General features: G+C 51.3%; 1 protein-coding gene and 1 long non-coding RNA gene across 4 annotated transcripts in view; one reads left to right on the top strand and one right to left on the bottom strand.

Moving 5' to 3' along the window:
- Positions 1 to 68: 68 nt before the first annotated feature.
- LOC113832259 lies at positions 69 to 8,622 on the top strand. 2 transcript variants are annotated; one of them, XR_004772270.1, is made up of 2 exons: positions 69 to 918; positions 3,428 to 8,622. It is a non-coding gene; the product is annotated as an uncharacterized LOC113832259 (long non-coding RNA). The 2 variants fall into 2 exon arrangements; XR_004772269.1 differs by having other exon boundaries at positions 69 to 1,549.
- The window catches only part of Fam178b (family with sequence similarity 178 member B), an 89,928-nt gene continuing 74,696 nt past the window's right edge, over positions 4,862 to 20,093 (bottom strand). For both annotated transcript variants that reach the window (XM_027386859.2, XM_035452368.1), the window contains 3 exons: positions 7,037 to 7,114; positions 6,534 to 6,686; positions 4,862 to 5,189 (listed from right to left, as the gene is read on the bottom strand). In XM_027386859.2, the coding sequence (XP_027242660.1) occupies positions 5,157 to 5,189; positions 6,534 to 6,686; positions 7,037 to 7,114 (264 nt within the window). In that variant the 3' untranslated portion in view covers positions 4,862 to 5,156. The remainder of the gene's footprint in view (positions 5,190 to 6,533; positions 6,687 to 7,036; positions 7,115 to 20,093) is intronic.

Below are 20,093 nucleotides of genomic sequence, written 5' to 3'. Positions count from 1 at the left end.
GCCCGGGGTCCGTGCTCCACCGCGCCGGGCGCCGGCTCTTTCTCCGCGGCTGCTGCTGCTCTCCGCCCCCAACCCCCTGACGTCAGGCGAGGAGGGTGTCGAGTGGTGGCCGGGGGCGGGACGCTAAGGCCCGCCCAAGAAGGGGGCTGCGACCCGCTGCCTTGCTTGGCCAGCGCTGAGGCTCGGGGACCCTTGCTACTCTAGCCGCCGGGGAGTCAAGGTCTACGCCATGGCGCCAGGAGGGAGGGGTGCGGGGAGGGAGGGACTCCAGGCGTTGCCACCGGGAACCGCACTCACCTGGTCTTCCCGAAGTGTGCCTTCAAGCCCTGCGGCGGCCTGGGCTTAGGAAGGGCTGAGGGGCTCCCCCACGCTCCAGTTACAGAAATGAAAGCTGGTGAGCCATTTTGGGATGCGTATCCGAAGGGAGGGAGGCAATGGAGCAAACTGAAGGCTCTCTCGGGGTTAACCACAGTGGTCAGTCTTTTGGCTCCAAAGTCGTCCTCCTTTCTGGCCCTAACCCTTGGGCTGGAAGGAGCCCCTAACAGGCAGAGAAGACCCCCGAGTCTCCAGGCAACTCCTTGTTTCCAGGCGTCAGCAGAGTCTACCACCAAGAAATGACTCCTGGTGCCACTCGGAAGGTTGATTAACAAGTGGCACGAGCCACTGTTCAGATGAAAGGGGCTGAAAGGAGCTGCGCTGACAACCACTACCACCTTCAGAACTGCCAGCCTCCGCCCACAGCCGCTCCTAGATAACTTGTAGCGTTGGCCTCCTGGGCCCTGCTGGATGGCAAGTCCTCCTTCCAGCCAGCTGGCCCTCAAGAAAGGCAGCAGGGCTAAAAGAAACCTCGGGGAAGCTGCTCCACCGGGACCTGGAGACCACCCCCTAGCCAGAGTCAAAGGACAGGGATAAAGAGAGGTAAAGGCCTGGAGATTTCTGTGGTAACTTTAAACCCCAGAGGCAGTTCTAGAGGGGAGAAACACATTAGATCCCCATCAGCAGATCTGGAGTATAAATCAATCCGACAGCGGCTTTTGTTCTGGGTTAAAACTTGGCATCTGAAAAGTGGGGACCAGAAGAGCAATGGGGTTAATTGAGAAAGGCAGCACAGTTTGGTTTCCGTAACAACTGGGTCTTTGCTAGGACACTGGCCTCACTGGCCAGTCACATTTCCCAGCTCCTTTCCATTAGGAAGCAAAGCTGCAGCCTTGGAAATAAGAGGCAAGTCAGGTACTGCCAGGTGTGAGCAGGGAAAGCTCCCTGCTGGAGCTGGCCATCGAGGGAGACAGACATTCAGGACCCTCCCCTTGATCACACTGTGTTTCCATTTCAACAAGGGTGAGCTGCTACACAGCCGTCCAGGCATTTGTTCTGTTGTTCTGTGCTGTCAAATTTCCTCATGTCGTGCTCAGAACACTGTAAAAGCTGAGTATCCTCGGCCCTGGGAGGCTGAAGCAGGACTTCCAAGCCAGCCATTGACTGTCTCTCTCATTTTATCAGAAAGATTAAGCAAGATCTAAAACTGGCTCAAGTTCACATAAACAGCAAGGTAAATTTTTTGAATGAGGTCTTGGAGTGATGGCAGGAATCCATGGTCCCAGCTGCTTGGGAAGGGTGAGATAGGAAAATTGTGAGCCCCTGAGTTCACACCCATCCTGGGTACCCTAATGAGACTGTCTCAAAAAAAAAAAAAAAAAAGGTCAGTTGAGTTCTGTGATTCCCATCTCTATCTTTCTAACGTTAAGTCACAGTCACCATGCACAAAGTTAACGCTACATTTCCTGTTGTTTTTCTCTCTCACCTGTAAATCTTGCCCCCCCAGGAATAAGCACTACTCAGTAGTGATCTGAGCTCCCTGACTCTACCTCCAAGGTGGCCCCAGTGGAAAGTTTCAAAAGGTTTTGGTTTCACTGGCAGGGACAGGTTTCATGGCAGGCATTAGGGTCTTCTAAGCCAGGGATGGAGGTGGAAATAAGACTACTCCTGTAACAGAGCCAGTGAGCCCCTCTCCACCAGGCTCCTCATCAATAGGGTTCCACCACCACCTACACACACACACACACACACACTCACACACACACACACACACTCACACACACACACACACTCACACTCACTCACACACACACACACACACACACACACACTCACACACTCACACACTCACACACTCACACACACACACACTCACACACACACACACTCACACACACACACACACACTCACACACACACACTCACACACACACTCACACACACACACACACACACACTCACACACACACACACTCACACACACACACACACACACACACACACACACACCACCTCTGCACATTCCCTGCCACACTCTTTACTACCAACATTCTTCCCCACAGGTGGGTGGACAAAAGATAAAGTTTCTTCACATGACTAACTGTTCATGATTCATGCTTTTTAATAAAAGGACAGCTGGCAGAAAAATAAGGATCCTGGGTCTTCCATCAAGAAAATAAATAGTAATGTAAAAAAGGAAAAAAGGATAAGGTTATGTGTCTGTATAATCCCCTAGGCTGCCTAGCATAACCTATGGAAGGCATCACACCCTAATCCTTATTCCAGCCTGACAGACCAGACCCCCATCCTTTCCCCTTTGGCTAGAGCTTAAATGCTGTGACCAAGTAAAGGAAACATGGAGAAGACATGTTAAATGGCCCCCAGGACCCACTGAGTTCAAGCCCATCCTTATAGAACCCCAATATAGGTTATGAACCATAGTACCCTGCTTCTTAGCAACTACCCTTCCCGATCTAACTGGTGAACACTGGGGTCTCTAGTCAAGGCCTCCTTGAACCTGGACCATTTCCAAGGTAGCCAGCACTTCTTGCCTTCCCACAGGTGGGAAAGTGAAAAGACCAGAGTCAGCCATGTTTCAAGGGGTGCTCTGACTACTTTCCTATCCCAGTTCCCTGGGATAGGAAAGGGACTTCCTCAGTCTACTTCCTCCAAAGAGAGAGTTATCAAAGCTGTCCACCTGGGAAGCCTTTCCCTTCCCAGCCCCTCCCTTCCAGCATCACCAAAAGGAAGCAGGAAAGCATCCGTCATTACAGCCCAGGATACTGCTTTTCCAGTGGCTTCTATCAGGATATCCCCTGCCTTTTCCCAGGAGCTTAGGGTCAGAAACCTGGAGGGCAAATGGTAAAACAGCCTGCTTCATTCCAGAATTCTTGGCCTCAAAGAGGCTCCTTTTCTAATTGATCCCAACCCAGTTTTAGGGCTGGTCAGCTCCCAGTCCATCCCAGAACAGGACAATTACATGACCCAGGGGACAATGTCCACCCTTGAGTGACCTCACATCGCATACCTCTGCTCAGGTTTCAGCCAGGCTTCTGGATGGGACTGAGTTGTCACCAACACCTCTTCTCCCCTGTATCTATTTCTCTCTCAGGGATGAGTATGTTTGGGGAGTAAGGAGCTGGGGAAGATTCCAGATGTATACATTGATGAACACCTTGATCCTTTTTCTTAAAGCCAGGTAAGGGCAGCTTCAAGAACTGGAAACTCCCCAGTTCAGCCTCTAAGGCCTTCCTACTCCCCTCTCTGCCCTTGGCAATGAGAACAAAAGAGGGAAATTTCAAGGTGATTTCCAGGTTTCCAGAGCAAACCCAGTTAGTGAGGATGAACGATCAGGATGTACAGTGTCAAGCAGGGTGCCTAGAGGCAGGGTGAAAAGGGCTGATTCTCCAGAGACCCTGTCCTCCTCTCAGAGACCTGAGGCTGACCTGCTTGCTGCTGCTGGGGTGTGAGGGTATGCCAAAGGGGCATGTGATGCAGCCAGGAAGAGAAGAAGCCAGAACTATCAGTCAAGTCTCTGAGCATCCAAGCCACCTGGCTCTGGAAGGGTTTCTTCCACTTCTCATTTGGCAAAGGCTTTGAGACAGAAACGATGTCCTCTGTGGTGCCCAGTACTGTGCGGAGCCTATGCCTTGTCTCTAAATAATAGATGCTTCTAGCTCCTGGCCTTCTGGGGACCCAGAGAGGAAGGTACCTGTGTCTGAAACAGGCCTGGGATGGTATGGGGTTTTGACTTTAGGTGTGTGTGTGTGTGTGTGTGTGTGTGTGTGTGTGTGTGTGTGTGTGTGTGTGTGTATCTCCTAGTCAGTTCCTAACCCTGGAACATATAAACAGAGAAAATTGTATGCAGCAGCCATGGGGAAGCTCCAAAGGCCATCACCAGCTGAGACATGGACATAAGTCAAGTTGGCAGGAGTTATCCTCTGCCACCTCCTGGCTCCCTCTTATACCTGTTGCAAAGCTCACTCTACCCCTGAAAGTGTCAGAAGGGACCAGAGATGAGTGTGAATTTTGTCAGAGGAGTAGACAGATAAGGGGTTGCCCCTGGAGGTACAAAAGGGTCCACTCACTTCTCCAGGGTACAGGTCAAAGATACCCAGTTATACAATTAGAGATTAGGACCCAATGAAATTGACCTGGGGGTAAGGCCAGGGAAAGGAATAGAAGGATCCAGAACTGTCTTTTGGACCCACCCCCACTCCTAAGTCTAAGGAGTTGATTTCAGAGCTCAACAATAAATTAAGCATAATTACAGCCCTGGTCCACCATCCTCTCTGTATAGCATCCCTCGAAGGGGTGGGGTAGTCCCAGACAGGATCTGGACAAATGTTCTTCATTCAAGAGTGCCCAGGCTCCAGAAACTCTGGTTACAGGGGTGACTGCTCAAGTGCAATAGGTGGGTCCTAGGCCCCAGTCACATGACTGTCAGAGGCAAGACCAGCAGTGGCTGGCTCAAGCCAAGGTGAGGCACCAGGTTAGGTGCTGAGCATGAGCCCGCAGGATAGGGATTAAGAAAGGAAACCACTGATGCCCAAAATAAGACTTTAATGTCCATATTAATGATGGACAGAGCACAAGGGGTGGGGGTGGGGGAAATAGTGACCAACAAGGAGGGCCCAGGAAGACCCAGGAAGCCAGAGCTGTAGAGACAAGATCCCAGGAAAGAAGCTGAGCAGCCAGGAAAGTTCAAGGGTGGGGACGGTCAGGGAGACAAGGACCCCAGTGACAGTAGTCTAGCTTCGCTAGGCTTCAGCTTCCATTCACCTCCTACAGTTCTCTTCCTGCTGGAGTCCAGAGCCTTGGGCCACTTTGTCCTTATCACTTTAAATGTCTTTCCAAGGGCTGAAGTACTGGCCCTGTGAAGAAGAGAAAAGCAGCCTGTAATGGTCTAGTCCCAGTACTGCCCTCTATCCATCCCCATCCCTGAATTGGTGGTGTCCATTCAACATCTACCAGAGAGGCCCCTTTCATACCAGGTGTTGTGACACTAAGACTCTTGAGGCTCAGAGACCAGATACAGTAGGTCAACAGGCTACTTGACCGAAGTGTCTAGAAGGCTCAGCTTGGGTGTTGTCTCCTACTACTACCGGCCCAAGGAATATGGGAGGAAGATGGCATCTGTGCACACTCAGCCAGGCTCCAATCACTTTGCTTCCTCTTCATGACAAGCAATAATTCCTACCAGAGACCAGTGGATCAGGGGAAGGTCCAAGTTCCAGCTTTCTGCTTCTCAGGGACTTTCGAAATCTGAGCACCAAGTACAACAGCCTGTGACCAGTGTGTCAGCCTCAAGTTAGGAGTTAGAGGGAATTGTAAGGGAGGAGTAAGGGAGAGGCAGGCTGGGAACAGGGAGTCCAGCTGTCTCTATTAAGGATTTGGGGGCTCAGGGCCAGCCCAGCAGGGCATGCTTATTGGAGAAATGGGGTGGTGGTGGAAGGGAGTGTGCAGATGGGGACTGCTTTGTGCCAAGGAGTGATGCTGGCTGTAAGCCCTGATTTTCACATTCACTCAAGCTGCTTGCATGATGGGGCAAGCTATTGACCCTCTGGAGCCTCTAGTTTGCACATCTGTGAAACGGACTTCTAATATCCCTGCCTCCTGAGGGTTCTTCAGGCTCCAGTAGAAAAGGTTCTTCACTCTGTACCTAAAATGTTATTACTGCCTAGATGAGCTGAGACAATTCCAAGAACAGAGCTTGCTCATATAGAAATGAGAGTGGGTGCTGTGGCTGTGAGGAGTGATAGGGCACTGCTTAGCATGAACAAGGTCCTAGGTTCAAGTACTACCTCCCCTCCCCAAACAAAACAAAACAGAGCAGCCTGGGAAATGCTCTTAACAAAGCAAGAAGCCAGCTGAGGTCTACAGGACAAATGGACAGGAGGTGGACAGCTGTTGCCTCTGGTGTCCCTTCCTGGCAGTTCATGACAAACTGTGTTGCTCAGCTCCCCAGGGCTGAGTTTCTCTTTGCATGTGTTAGCAGACAGGCCTCCGTATATTCCCTTCTGCATCCCCTCCCTGGGTCCTGGATTAAGAATGACGGTCCCCTGAGACGTCCCCACCCTTCACCACACTGCCCACTCCACCCTCTCCCTTTGGAGCCCAGCAGCTGCAGTGGGGGTGGATGGACTGCTGGACCTGCCAAGCCCCACAGACTGACCACTTCCCTTCCCTCCCAGGTCTAGGGGATTATGGGACACCACCTGGGGCTGACAGTGAGCCAGCAGGTCCTGCCAGCGGATGTAGGTCTGGGTGGCTAGGTCCTTGAGTTTGGTCCGGTGCATGGCCTGCGGGCTCTCCCGGATATGGGTGCTGATGTGGCGGTCCAACTGCATGCACAACAGCTGCAGCTCACCCTGAAGAGGAGAAGGAGGGGGCGTGACATACGCCAGGCATATTCTGGAGGCCAGGGCAAGAAGAACTAAGGCAGAGGGGAGTGATATCTCTGAGTGACTGCTGGGAAGCAGGGCAGGAAAGGGAGGAGAGGGGAAGGGCAGCTTCTTGGGGGACAGGTCAGCATCCCTTGGGAATGGCTTTTGAGAGGAAGAGGCCCTGGCCACCTCGCCACTTGTTTCTTGGCCTCTCACTCTGCAGTTTCTGATGGAAGGCTGGTTCCATCCTGGCTGTTGTGGTCCCACAATGCTTAATGCAGTAGATACTACTGGGTACCCAACACTTCCCTGCTTCAGATTCTTGGAAGACTCACCCATTGATCTGGAGTGATATCCTGGCTACTGACCACCACCCCAGCCAGTGTCAGGAGGCTGTGGCACAGATAACAGACCTAGAAAGAGAACACAACAAGGATGCTTTCTTAACTCATGGGAGCCTGTAAAGGGTCCTTGCTTCAGCACACGGCAGCAGCTTCCAGGAAAGCATTTTCAAGGAAGGCCTGCATGAACAGAACTTGGACTTAGAATCGTCATTGTCCCAGTAGGCTGTGCCCACATTCCTTATAACTAACAATTACCCCTCAAATGCCTACCACCTAGAAAGCCATACCACCCAGCCCTCCAGAAATGAAAGCCCAGAGGGTCTGTGTACTCCGACCTCTGCACAGCTGTTTGTTGAGTCACTTACACCTGTGGTCAGTGACTGAGGTGAAACTATCCCCTGTGCAACCTCCAAGCCTCCACCTTGGAGATGTGTCCCACAGTGGATAAGCAATGTAGAAACCCAACAGAGCACTGTTGGACATCAGTCCTGACAACAGACAGGACGCTGGTGAGGGAAGGGAGGCCAGTGGAAACAATATAGGGTTGCAGGCCTTCTCTACCAAGTCCACCCTCCTTCTTGCTACCACTTCAGAGATAAAAACCAGAACAAAGGCCAGGTATGATGGAGCATACCTGTAATCCCTAACTTGGAAGCAAAAGCAGGAAGACCACAAGTTCAAGGCCAGCCATGGCTACATAGGAAGACCCTGTCTGGAAAACAAAAGACAATATACAACAACAATGAGCACAAAAAAGAGACAAAAAGAAAAACAAGATAATTAGGACAAAGGCCAGTTCTATTGGGTGAGAGAAGGGACAGGCATGTGACACCCTGGGACTCTCTACTGCAGGTATTCATTTAGGGAACATCTGCCTGCTATGCAAAGAAAGTGTGAACTATGTAGTTCCTGACGGAGGGTTATTGACACCAGCAGCCTGCTCTTGGCATACCACCTCTATCTACACAGAGGTCCTTCAGCCCATCCCTCGGATCCTCTTCCATCTAAGGAGAATGGCTGTACACCTGAGATCTGTGGCAGATCTATAACCTTGGAGGAGAAAAAGGATGGAAGAGGAAAGCCCCCAGGATGGCCAGGAGGGCTCTCAGCCAGCACAAGGGCCCTCTGTGGATGGCTTTCTTGCCTTTACAATCCTGCCCTTTTGGATAGCCAGATGGTGGCCAAGAAACAACTGCATTATTTTTGCATGGTCCAAGGAACCTTCCCGAGAACCATTTCTGAAGATACTCAACTTGGCACCATGTACTAACTTCTTGAGGCCAATGTATCCTGTGGAGAAATGCCACCTGGGCTCCCAGCAGCAGCACTTGAAAAGACAAAAGTCAAAGCCTCCAGGAGACCTGACTCCTGATCAACTGGGGGTTATGGGGGTGGTGGTGGCTACACATGGCAACAAAGAAGAAACAAAGTGAAAAAGGGTGGATCTCCATGAGAACTATCATGGGGTGGGTAACATCCAAGCTTTCCAAACTGGACTCCACCTGCCACCCTGGCCACCTCCTCCCTGGGCTGACTACTGCTGGCCAACTCAGCATTAAACAGAGAGTCCTAAGGAACGCAGTAGACCCCTTTGTTTTTTGTTTTCCTTTTCCTTTTTTTTTTGGGGGGGGGTGTTTCCAGACAGGGTCTCTCTGTGTAGCTTTGGAGGCTGTCCTGGAACTCACTCTGTAGACCAGGCTGGCCTCGAACTCACAGAGATCTGCCTGCCTCTGCCTCCCGAGTGCTGGGAATTAAAGGTGTGTGCCACCAATGCCAGGGACCCTTTTGTTCTATAGGCTCAGGCCTGTACATCTCAACTTGACTAAGAGCTTCTACTCAGAGTGAGAAGCTTTGGGAGGCAATGGATGATTTGCTTAACAAATATCAAATCTCAGCTTCTCAGGAGACCAAAAAGGGAAAGAGTTCTTCTGCTTCTGGACAGTGTGTGGTGGGGGCTGCAGGGAGGAAGTGACTAAACCAGAGTAGGCCTCAAAAGGACAGGAGGATTTGAGGCAAAAATGGCCCTAAGGGGGCAGAGCCAGTAGATTACAACACCAAACAGATCCTGGGGCGGATGCAGGAGACAGGTGGGGCATAGGGAGGAGGCAGGGCTGGTCAGCCACGTAGTTAGCTGGGCTTGAATGGGAGTAAGGGAGAGGGCATGGCTAGCTGAAGAGACTGAGGAGGGTTGGGTTGTGTGATTAGAGGTTCCTGGGGGATGCGGGTGACAGAAGGTAGCAGTATCTGGTGTGGGTTGAACACACCAGTATGCACAGTCTTTCTGGGACAAAAAACTGCAAGATGTGTCTTTCATATTCTTTTTGCTGTCCTCCATACCGTGTGGTTGGTGTGTGTGTGGTTGGTGTGTGCCTGTGTGCGTGCATGTGTGCGTGCTAGAGACTAAACTCAGGAGTAAGTAAGTGAAGCATATACTCTTCCCCTGAGCTGCATCCTCAGCCCACATCCTCTTTCTCCCACTTATGAATATGGTACAGAGGTGGGGGATGGGGGTTGGCTGGGGAGATGGCTGCTGCCAACACCCCAGTTGGAAGGCTCACAACCACCTGAACCTCCAGTTCCAGAAGATTCCAATGTCTCTGACTTCCTTGAGCACCCACACTCTATGTATTTGCACATATCCCCCATATCAAAAATAATAAAAATCTGAGGGATGTAATGGTATATGCATTTAATAACAGCATTCATGGAAGACAGAGGCAGATGGATTTCTGTGAGTTTGAGGCCAGCCTGGCCTAGTGAGTTTTAGGCTATTCAGGGCTACACAATGTGCCCCTGTCTCAATAAATAGAAACATGTGTGTAATAACAAAGAAAAAGAAACCATGAGGTTAACAGGAAGCAAGGTGGTGGGTAGTATAGGAAAGGGTTGAGAGAAAGGGAAAAGGGAGAAAGTGAAGTGATTATATAATTTAATTAAAAAATAAAAAATATTTTAAGTAAATAATAAAAATCTTCCTTGAAAAGGGACTATTTCTGGGGCCTGGGGATATAGCTTATTTAATATAGCGCTTGCCTAGCACGCAGGAGGCCTCAGGTTCAATTCCTACTACCATAAAATTGGCCCTGGTGTCACATGCCTGTAATTCCAGCATTCTTTAGAGGTGGAAGAATCAGAAATTCAAAATTATCCTCAGCCACATGTGAGTTCAAGGAGACCCTATGCTATCTGAGACCTTGTCTTAAAAAGAAAAAAAAAATCTGTATAATATGTATACTTTATTGATAGAGTCAGAAGACACCTAAATTTGTTGGAGATTTTCTTACAGGGTACTGCCTACTTTAATTGATCCTAACTGGGTTTGGGGCAAGACAGGAACATGACCTCAGAAAGAAGCTGAGGCCCCTTTCTGACAGGGCAGAGCTCTGTCAGCATGGAGCAAACTGATGGTGAACGGTGGCAGAAAACCTCCAAAGGCTGGGGGAGCTGGGGGAGCGGCATTGTCTGGGGAAGACTGGGAACTACCCTCTAACGTGTAAAGGGATGGCTATAGGGCAGACAGGAGGGCTGTGGGGTCCAGTGGCTCCTCACCTCTAAGCCCTTTCTCTTGTAAATGCCTTTCTCTAGCATCCCCACCCCCACCTGAAGATCAGCCTGCCTCAAGCTCAATTGTGAAAGTCTTTGCACGATCTGGGTTGCAGGATTCATCTTCCTAGTGGAGGCTTGGTGGGCAGGCCTTAGGCTCCCTGGAACGCCCTGGAGGAAGACTGCTGGAGGAACAGCTGCCAGTGTTATTTACCCTGTGCAGTGGGAGCTCACTAAAGAAAAAAACTAAGCAGTACACAGATCCAGTTTCACAATACAGCTCTCACACTGATTCCCATAATTCAGTCTTCAAGGAAAACCCCAGATAATATTTATTTATTTATCTTTGGTCTGGGTGTGGGGAGGAGGAATAGGGTGTTCACCACATTTTCGAAGCTATTTCACCAAAGGAAAAATCCAAGTGCACTGCAGCCTGGGGGTTGGTGTTTTCTCCCTTCCAGAGAGGGCCCCCGAAGTTAGATTCTGACTCACTTGAGGTCTTACTTCTCAGGACAGGCAGATGCTGAGTCCCTGCCAGTGTTTTAGGAAGGGGAGGTGTGAGGGGAGGCTTGGATGTTGCTGAGTGGTAGAATTCTGGTCTAAGGTTCTGAGTTCTGTCCTTAGTCCCGCCAATGGGGTGGGGGGGAGACTGTCTCAAAAACCAAAACCAACCCAAAAGAACAAAAACACCAAGTTTCAGTGTGGACATGGGCCATGCCTAGCCTTCTCCTTTTATTTCCTCCAGACCAGGCAGGTAAAGGTCCCGTTTGTGGAGGGAGAGTGTTTGGTTCCTCTGTGTTAGTTAGGGAAGCAAAGCATTAGCTGGGACTAGGGGTTCTGGGCCTGGAGCACGCAGAACTGGGGACCCTTCCTCTAAAATGTCACTGCTTGGAGGACCTGAGGTGGGCTAAGGGTGCAGAGCAGGCATGCTGGGCAGGCCAGGGTCATCCCAGTAGGAGTAGGATTTATGTAAAGTGATGAGCCTCATTTCCCTTTCTGTGACAGTGACCAATTTTTGAATTTAGCAAGCCTGTTCCTGTCTTGGCTGGTACCACACAGTTAGTTAAGCAGGAAATGATGGCCAGAGGACAGGACATGGGTTAAGCAGCCCCCACCAGGTTACTCCTCTGCCCTTTTCCTCTACCTTTGGGACCACAAAGTGGTCTTTTCCCCCAAGCCAAGGGAGGCCCCTTCTAGACCTGTTTGTGCGTGTACATGTGGTGTGTATGGCTTTGTGTGTGTCTACATATGTGTGTGTGTGTGTGTGTGTGTGCAGCTGGGGGTGGGGTCAGTATGGTTTTGGAGTCAGTCTTTCATGGTGGTGGGGCTGTAATATCCAGGCCTCATACCTTGTTTGGAGCAGCAGGACCCCAGCCAGTTGAGGAGCACAGACCCTCATGCACAAGCATGAATCCAGGCTAGGAAACCACAGAGAGAAAGAGATCCAGGAAAACTCAGAAGAGAGAGGCAGAGAGTGAAGAACAGGACGTGCCTGGACCCAATACTGACACGCCAAGGCGGTACTATCCCTGGGTCACATTGCCAGCAAGGTCTTTGCTTCCACTTCCTGGGTCTCTCCCCAGAGTCTGGTGGCAGGGCTCTTCCCAGAAATTCATTGTGGCATGTCTCATTCCTGCCCTCTCCCAAATCAGTTGCCAGGGATGAAAGGGTCACAAGGCTGTCATCCAGCAGACAACAGGCAGGTGTACCCCTGGTTCTGCTCCAGTTAGGGATCACTCAAGTCTTCTGGGTCAAGTGGAACTCATTTGCAAGTTTTCGTCAAATGAGACAAAAGGGAACATGGCTGGACATTTCCCAGGAACTTCATCCTTCAGGAAATCCCCTGCTGGCTAATGCCAAAGGGTCAGGCTGGGTTACTTAACCAAAGAGTAGAAGGGAGAAGCAAGTTCCCAGGAAGCCACTTTCTCTAAACCAGCAGCAGTTTCTCCCACCTCAGGTCATGACCAAAGATGCAGTCTTACCCTGAAGTCTTTAGATGGAGCCTGTAGAAGGGGACAGTAGACTTTCCGTGGGGAAGAGGACTCTGAGGAAGCAGGTTCAGCCAGGCTCTGGGAAGCTGCTAGGGACTGGGGAGAACGGAGGCTGGCCCAGGAGCACTGAGAAAGGAGGATGAGGGAAGATGATGAACAGGCAGTGGCTCTCTAAGCCACACTGCTGAGGTCCGGGGCTCATCCTGCAGGGACCACACCTCTTCAGCAGCACCAGGATGCCAGGACTACCTCCTTTGTTTCTGCCTTTGACATCACAGGCCCTGGCTGGTGGCTACCCTGGGGAACATGCATTCAGCTCAGTCTCTAAGGTCTGGAGGCTCAGCCCAGCCCGGCTTGACGACTGATCCCAGGAGGGCCCTGCACTGTGTGCCCCTCCTGCCACACGTGGGTCCTCTGGGGGGGGGAGGGGACAACAAGAGCACATGTGTTGCAGAGGAGCTCTAGAACCAATCCAGTGAACAGTGAAGCTGCACTGATCATTGGATTACCTGTGGTGACGGGCTGACCACGATTCATTTGCCACTTTAAAATTAAAGTCCAATGGGACATCCAGAGAAGGATTGGTGACCCTCTATGTCTTGGCATATATGGAAACTCAAGCTTGGGTAGATCTCCAGCATGTCCAGTTACGGGAGTCTTCCCCCTTCATCAGTAAAGGGTGTGTGTGTGTGTGTGTGTGTGTGTGTGTGTGTGTGTGTGTGTGTGTACATGCGTACACATATACATGTGCACTTGTGTAACCTTTCTAAATGGGGCTGACATGGATGTTCTAGAGACAGGACATAGAGACCAGACTATTCCTAGGGTAGATAGGGACATTAGCCTGGGCCCAAGAGCATGGTCCAGGTGCACCTTCAGGGGTTGCACAAACAACAACATCATTAGTCCTGAGTAATCCTGAGGTAGGGCCACTCACAGGCCCCAGGCCAAGAGCTTCAGCTTAAGGAGAGAAACAGTGTCTATCTTTCCTTCACCAAAGCACAGGACACGCATGTTTCTGACTACACCTTATCTGAACACTGGCACATGGCACCTGCCATCTTGGATCTGTAGGGTGCCATTTCTTCTGTTTCTAGGGACAAACTGCACAAGCTACTCCCCCTTGTCCATATTCCCTAACCTTGGCCTTGGCAGGCACTAGATTAGCAATGGAGCAGAGGGCTGCAACCAAGGTTCCACGCCAAAAGAAAAGCTGACTTCCAGAGTGACTCTGCCTAGGACAAGGGATTGGTCACTAGTTCTAGCAAGTAGGAAATGATGAGGACACATGATTAACTGCTAGGAAATGAGACGTGTGACATATGTGACATAATATCCTTTCCTAGACCAGTGTCCCTGAAGATACAGGGTCAAGAGGTCGGGCAGCAGACGTCACAGACACAGCCTGCCAGATTCAGCACTGGGTTGGCTAGGGCAGGCCACCCTATTTTATAAAGTGATGGGGCCCATGAGGGTAGGTGGAGTCCTAAAAATGGAACAGAGATGAAGCCACTTTAGGGGGATAGGGGACAGGCTGGCAGCATCTAGACAGGAACAGGACTTTCGGCTCAGCTGCTGAGAACAACTACTACATGAAAAGTTTCTCTCTGGACCCCAGCTGGGTCAGGAGGCAGGAGGTCTCTTCCAGGTGCTGGAGGATCTGAGAGGCCCAGGTTGTGCCCTCACACCCTCCCCTTCCTCAGAGCTTGAGCCCCAGCCTGTTCTAACTTCCCAGCAAAGGAGTTGAGACCCCAGGCCCCTCACAGTCGGATCCTCTTGTAAGCTCTACCTAAACTTTGAGAATGGACACAAAGGGGCTTTTGCCCCTACTCTAGGACTGGGTGGGAGCTGGGAAGCTTTGGCACAGGAGGCAGGGGTGGGACATAAGCAGGAGTCTGAGGACAGGTGCTGAAGTGCCATCATCCCAGACAGTTGGACCAGGTCTGGTCTCCAGAGCGGGGAAATCACAGCGCTGTGGGCAAATCCTTTCAAGAGTGATCCCACCCTGTCCCAGTCTGCCCTCTGCGCTTTGGCTTCCTTTAGGGGTGATGGTGGGGGAGGGGCAAGTAAGAGGACAAGCAGTAACAGTAGCTCTTCCTGCTTCTCCAGCTGGAACCAGAGACCCTGAGCCCATGGGAGTCTGGACGGAAAACCTAGCTCTGCAAGGGCCCCAGAATCTCTGGCTATAGGAATCTATGTGTGAGACTGTGTGTGAGTCCAGGCTTATACCCGTACAAGCACACGGGTGAGCACGTGGGCCTGCGGGCATGGTGAGCATATGGAGCTCTGCAAGGAGTAGCTGGAACTGGCCATGTGCAAAGAGAGTTGCTTTCTCTCAAAGCCCATGACCGAAGAACAGGATGTGCTGGGCAGTCCAAAGTTTCTGGGTACCTAGGATGTACCCCTTCCTTTGTAAGACTGGCCCAGCTTCCTGCCCCCTACATTTAGGCCAAAATGTTCCATGGTGGTGTCTACGAGTTGACGCCAGCAGAAAACATGTGACCTGGGCCAGCCAATCCCAGTCCATGCCAAGCCAGTGAGACTTGACTCAGGGACAGAAGCTCTTTCTTTACCCCTGGCCAGGGTGGCCAAGGAAAGGAGGTCAACCTAGGGTTTTACACACAGGCAGGAGAGCGAGCCTGTCTGGGAATGCATCATTGGGTAGAGCCAGGCATTAGGAGAGTAACACTGGGGTTTTATGACATGGTGTATGTAGTTCTGGGTTCAGCTACTGAGGAGTCGGTCATCCCAGGGTGATGGAACTATGTTTCCATCAAAAGAGGCCCAAGGAAGAAATAAAGGAAGGGGACAGAACAGGTGAGAATGTGGGGAGCAGACAGCAGCCAAGAAGACTGGGAACCCTGTGGGAGGGAGTGATTCCCCACTGCTCCCTCGTCAAGGCAGAGCTGCTTGGACACAGCATTTAGAGAGGGCTCCCACACCCAATTCTGGCCTGACTCAGGCCTGGAGGAGAGAAGCAGAGGCCAGGCTGGGTGTAGGGATGGTAGGAAGGGTCCTGGCATGGTTTACTTCTGCTCAGGCCAGGCATTTCAATGGAAGCCTGTGGCTGAGGTTGACCAGGAACCCAGCCTCACAGGCATCTCTGTTTAAGTTCATGAGGACAGTGGACATGCCATGGGCTAAGTGAACTGCTCTGGACCTCTGGAGTTCAACAGACAGGAAGATGCAAGGCCAAGGCCATCAGCATGCAGGGCGCTGTGGTTTGGTCTTTAGGACTGTAGGTGATGGGGGCAGAGGCTATGGATGGCCTGCCCGTAAGTTAGCCTATGACATAACAGGTCTGAATGGGAGGAAGACACTCTACAGAGTGTCCAGAGTGATGAAGAAACCCGGAAAAGAGCGCCAGGACAGAAGCCTGATGAGTCACCTGCCCATGGACAGGGACCCTAAGGGTCCTCCAGAGCACAGGGCTGACTGCTGTGAAAGAGGGAGCAGGCCACCCCTCCAGCTGGTTGCGCTTGAATAAAAGCTCCCTGGGACCCCACCCTGCCTCCTGGGCCTAACCCTGTCACTACAAGCCTTGCTCATGTTCTTGCAAAGAAGCCAAATTTCTGGGAACCAAGCAAAGCTGCCCTGGGCCTGGGCCTCAGTCTACACTTGCATGTAGTTCAAGTCATGTACAGGGTCAGCTTCTCAGAGGCCACCATGGTTATGACAAAATGCGGTTACTGCTCCGCATTTTGGAGGAAGGAAGATGGAACAAAACCACAAGCTAGTCAGGAAGAACTCAGGAGTCTGCATGTCTATTTTCCATTCCTCAAATCCAGTTTCCTCCTGCCTCTCCTAACCTTGTCCTGACCCAAGTACAGCACTGGGGGAAGGAGGGAGGGTTACTGCTGTTTCAGGTGAGAAAGGGCAAGGGGAGAGGCTCCAGGATCCGCTTGTATTTGAAGATGGCACAGGCTCAAGCCAAGCCCCAGGGAATACACATCGCCTTGTTGGGGTTGTAAGTACCAGCAAGGGTGGCCAGAGACCAGCAAAGAGATGCCAGAGGGCAGCTAACCCTGTCCTGTCTCTGCAGCGAGAGCTGGCCTCGCCCTACCACAACCGCCATTAAGGCAGTTCTTGGCAGGGTCAGCCACCCCAGGGACAGACAGCTGCAGTCCATAGTTGCAGCAGCAAAAGCAGCAAAACTTGTTCATCAAGTCTCTCAAATACACCTGGTACACCATAAGGGTTTACAGGAGATGCACACAGGGCACTCACACACAAACACACTGGAGGCCCACGCCCTCTACACAGGCTGGGCAGACACACACCTCTGTATAGTAGCAGCTGGCTGAGCCTATCCCCAGCATCACCCACAGTCAAAAGCACACCCCCACCCCCATAAAATCCCGTTTTCACAAACACTGCTATTCCATAAACAAGCTTTCCCAAGGCCTCTGCAGTACAGACTGCAGCCTGGGACCTTACAGGAGAGAGTGCACCTGCAGGAGGCTGACCCAGTCCTCGGTGAGCCTCAAGCTGTCAGCCTTGGAAGGCTTTCACCATCAGGCTGGGAGGAGGCACGGGGTGGGGTGGGGTGGGGTGGGGTGGGGTGGGGTGGGGGAAGGAGTAGGCTCCCCATGCCAAGTTGGCCTCTTTATCCTCAGTTTTCATTCCACAATGGGAGACAGTTTAACTTCCACAAATTTAACCAACTAGAGAGACACTCCCATCTCACCATCAAGACTCTGGTTCCCTATACCTTCCAAATCTCTAAGGGGGGGGACGACACCCCATTAATATAGCATCTGGGCTGTGCTGTAGCTCCGTAGCAAGCACATGCTCAACATGTAACAGGGTATCATGATATTCAGCAGTATCAGGAAAAAAAGCTCAAGTATGTATATTTACATATGTGTACATACACACATATATATGCATGCATATGTATTCACACACTTATACATGGTAAATGCATACACACAGCAATAGACCTGGGAGAAAAAGCAAAAATTATTTGGAAATTGTGATTAAACAGGAACAAGAAACATAATGGCAGATTTAACAAGACCAAAAACATTAGCCACCTCCATAAATGTGAATGGGTCACAACTCAACTCCGAGAGTGGACACAATATAACTAGGCTAAATCTGGCCACATTCAGGTAACACCTACCACAGTTAAAACCAAATGTCCCAGGAAACCCTGGTGCTGGGTTGGAGAGCTGAGCTGGTAGACTGGAGGAGACAATTGAGTCAAGTTATGCAATATTTTTCTGCCTGCAGCCAGAAGGCCAGTCTCGCCAGGCCTGGGAAGGAGCTGTCTCTGGCAGAATCATGTCCCTGGGCCAAGAGGAAGCACTGGAAGGCCAGCCCTAGTGTTATTATACTTGCCTCTGTATAAACATGTCATCTCCCACCTGGTTCTGACAGACAGGATGCCTGCTCTTGCTAGATGAGACGCTCAAACCAGGCAAACCCAGGGCATAGATAGCCAGCAAGGAGATCAGCACTATATATAAATATTGTGAGATGGGCTTGAAGAATGAATCTCCCCGCCTCAATTTTCTTTTTCCCCCCCTGAGACAGGGTTTCTCTGTGAAACAGTCCTGATTGTCCTGGAACTAGCTCTGTAGACCAGGCTGGCCTCAAACTCACAGAGATCTGCCTGCCTCTGCCTCCCGAGTGCTTGGATTAAAGGTGTGCGCCACCACAGCCTGGCTCAATTTCTTGAATAGTCTGGACTATAGGTACTAGGCACTGAGCTTGGCACTTTAAATCGTTACAACATTAAATCTTATACTCTAATCTTATAAAGCTCCTTCTCCCTTTTTGGTGGTGCAGAGAATTGAACACAGGACCTCATACAAACTAGTTAAGCACACTACCACTGAGTTAGACTCTGGCCTTCCACAGACAGCCTTATTTTCCAATCCTATTTTGTATGTGCTAATAGCATGGTAAGTGACTTTGGCCCTGCTAGGACAAGCAGGCTTCTCGGGAACCCAGACTGCCCCTGCCTCCAGTCCTGCTCTCTCCTCCTCCCTGCCCCCACAGCCTGGAAGCCTGAGCAGTTGCTTCTTTTGTTAAAGTACTTGGTGGTTAGCTTTCCCAGGCAGGAACCTCACTAACTGGTAATTACCAACAATGCCCTGTGATTGGTTCTCTCATTACCCAAGGTAATACTTCTGAAGTCCAGGGTTCCATAAATGCTTGTGGTCTTAATGATACAAGGATATTAAGAGGCCAGAGGGCTGCCACTGGTCAAAGGCAGTGCAGAGGGAGGGCAGTTTCAAAAATGGGGGCAGGAGAGCCGACAGCCACAATGGAGCAGGCAGGAGGAGAGGGATGAAATACAATTCATTTGTTCAGTTTTTCACTTAGTTGTAAAAAAACATGCAAAGCTGAGACACAGCCATGCCCAAAACACAGAAAGACAGACAGCCATGCAAAGGGACAACAGTGGAGCCGCGTTGTGCCCTCCCTAGGGGGGAGGGAGGAGGTGGGAAAACCAGGAGAAGAGCCTGCAGAAGTGTTTATTTGCAGGGCTGGAGGAGGGCTGTGACCCCTGCAGTTTAGGGCAGGAAATCTCCCAGACAGGAGTGTGTTTAGCGTGGGACAGGCAAGAGCTCAGCAGGGCAGCCACAAAGGCTGGGAAGAAGCTGTCACCTTCATGCATGATCACCTCCAACTGACCTGAACTCTGGCCTCAGTTTCCCCACTGCACTCAAGAAGCAAAAAAGCAAAGACTTTGAGCTCTGGGGATGAAAGGCGGCTCCATCCCAGACCACCACTCCCTGTAAAATAGGGCGGATGACGCCGCTGCTCATTTTGGCTGGTGAGTAGCCCCATCTCATCTTTGAAGATGAAACATGCTCAGGCCTAATGAGGAGTCAGTTGGCTGAGGTGGAGTAGGACCCAGTCGCCTGCCTGGCCTGGCCCCTCCCAGCCACCACAGCTGCCAGCCCAGGGCACAGGACTGGAATCACTTCACACTTCTCTCTACCATGGCACTCCACTAGTTCTCCCCCAAACCCCACCCCGTTCCCGCCCCCGAGTCCCTCGATTGGCTCTGCCCTTATCTACTTCACCACCAGAGGTCAAGGTGAAGGGGAGCCCAGAGTTGCTGCAGTGGGGTCTTGGCTGCAGCACAGGAAATCTGAGAGCACCCCAGTCCCACCTGCCCCTACTGTTGTCCCCAACCAGTGTACTCTTTGCTCTGGGGGCACGAAGCCCCCTTCATGTGCTGCTCTCCTCTCCCCAGCTTTAGGGCAGAACTGACCATCTCTAATAGGCAACCAAAGAGGGAGGGGGAGCTGTGCTTGGAGCCTTCAAAATAAAGAATCCCTCAGCCTTCTCACCTTCCCATCCCAAGACTGCTACACAGACACCTTCTGCCCCTACTACCAACAAGTCAGAAATGTGGTGAGCCCAGGGGAAGCTGGGGGCCTAGTAGAAGCCACACCCCTGCTGGGTGAGGCAGTAGCCTGGCGAGGAAGGTTCCTGGAGGCCATACAGTTTGCACTCAGCCAGCCCAGAGACAGCAGCCTCTTCTTCCTTTTGCT

This window comes from Cricetulus griseus (assembly GCF_003668045.3).
Source record: "Cricetulus griseus strain 17A/GY chromosome 1 unlocalized genomic scaffold, alternate assembly CriGri-PICRH-1.0 chr1_1, whole genome shotgun sequence".
NCBI classification, from domain to species: domain Eukaryota; kingdom Metazoa; phylum Chordata; class Mammalia; order Rodentia; family Cricetidae; genus Cricetulus; species Cricetulus griseus.
The sequence above is the reverse complement of the archived record's forward strand: the minus strand, read 5'-3'. Positions and strand labels throughout refer to the sequence as shown.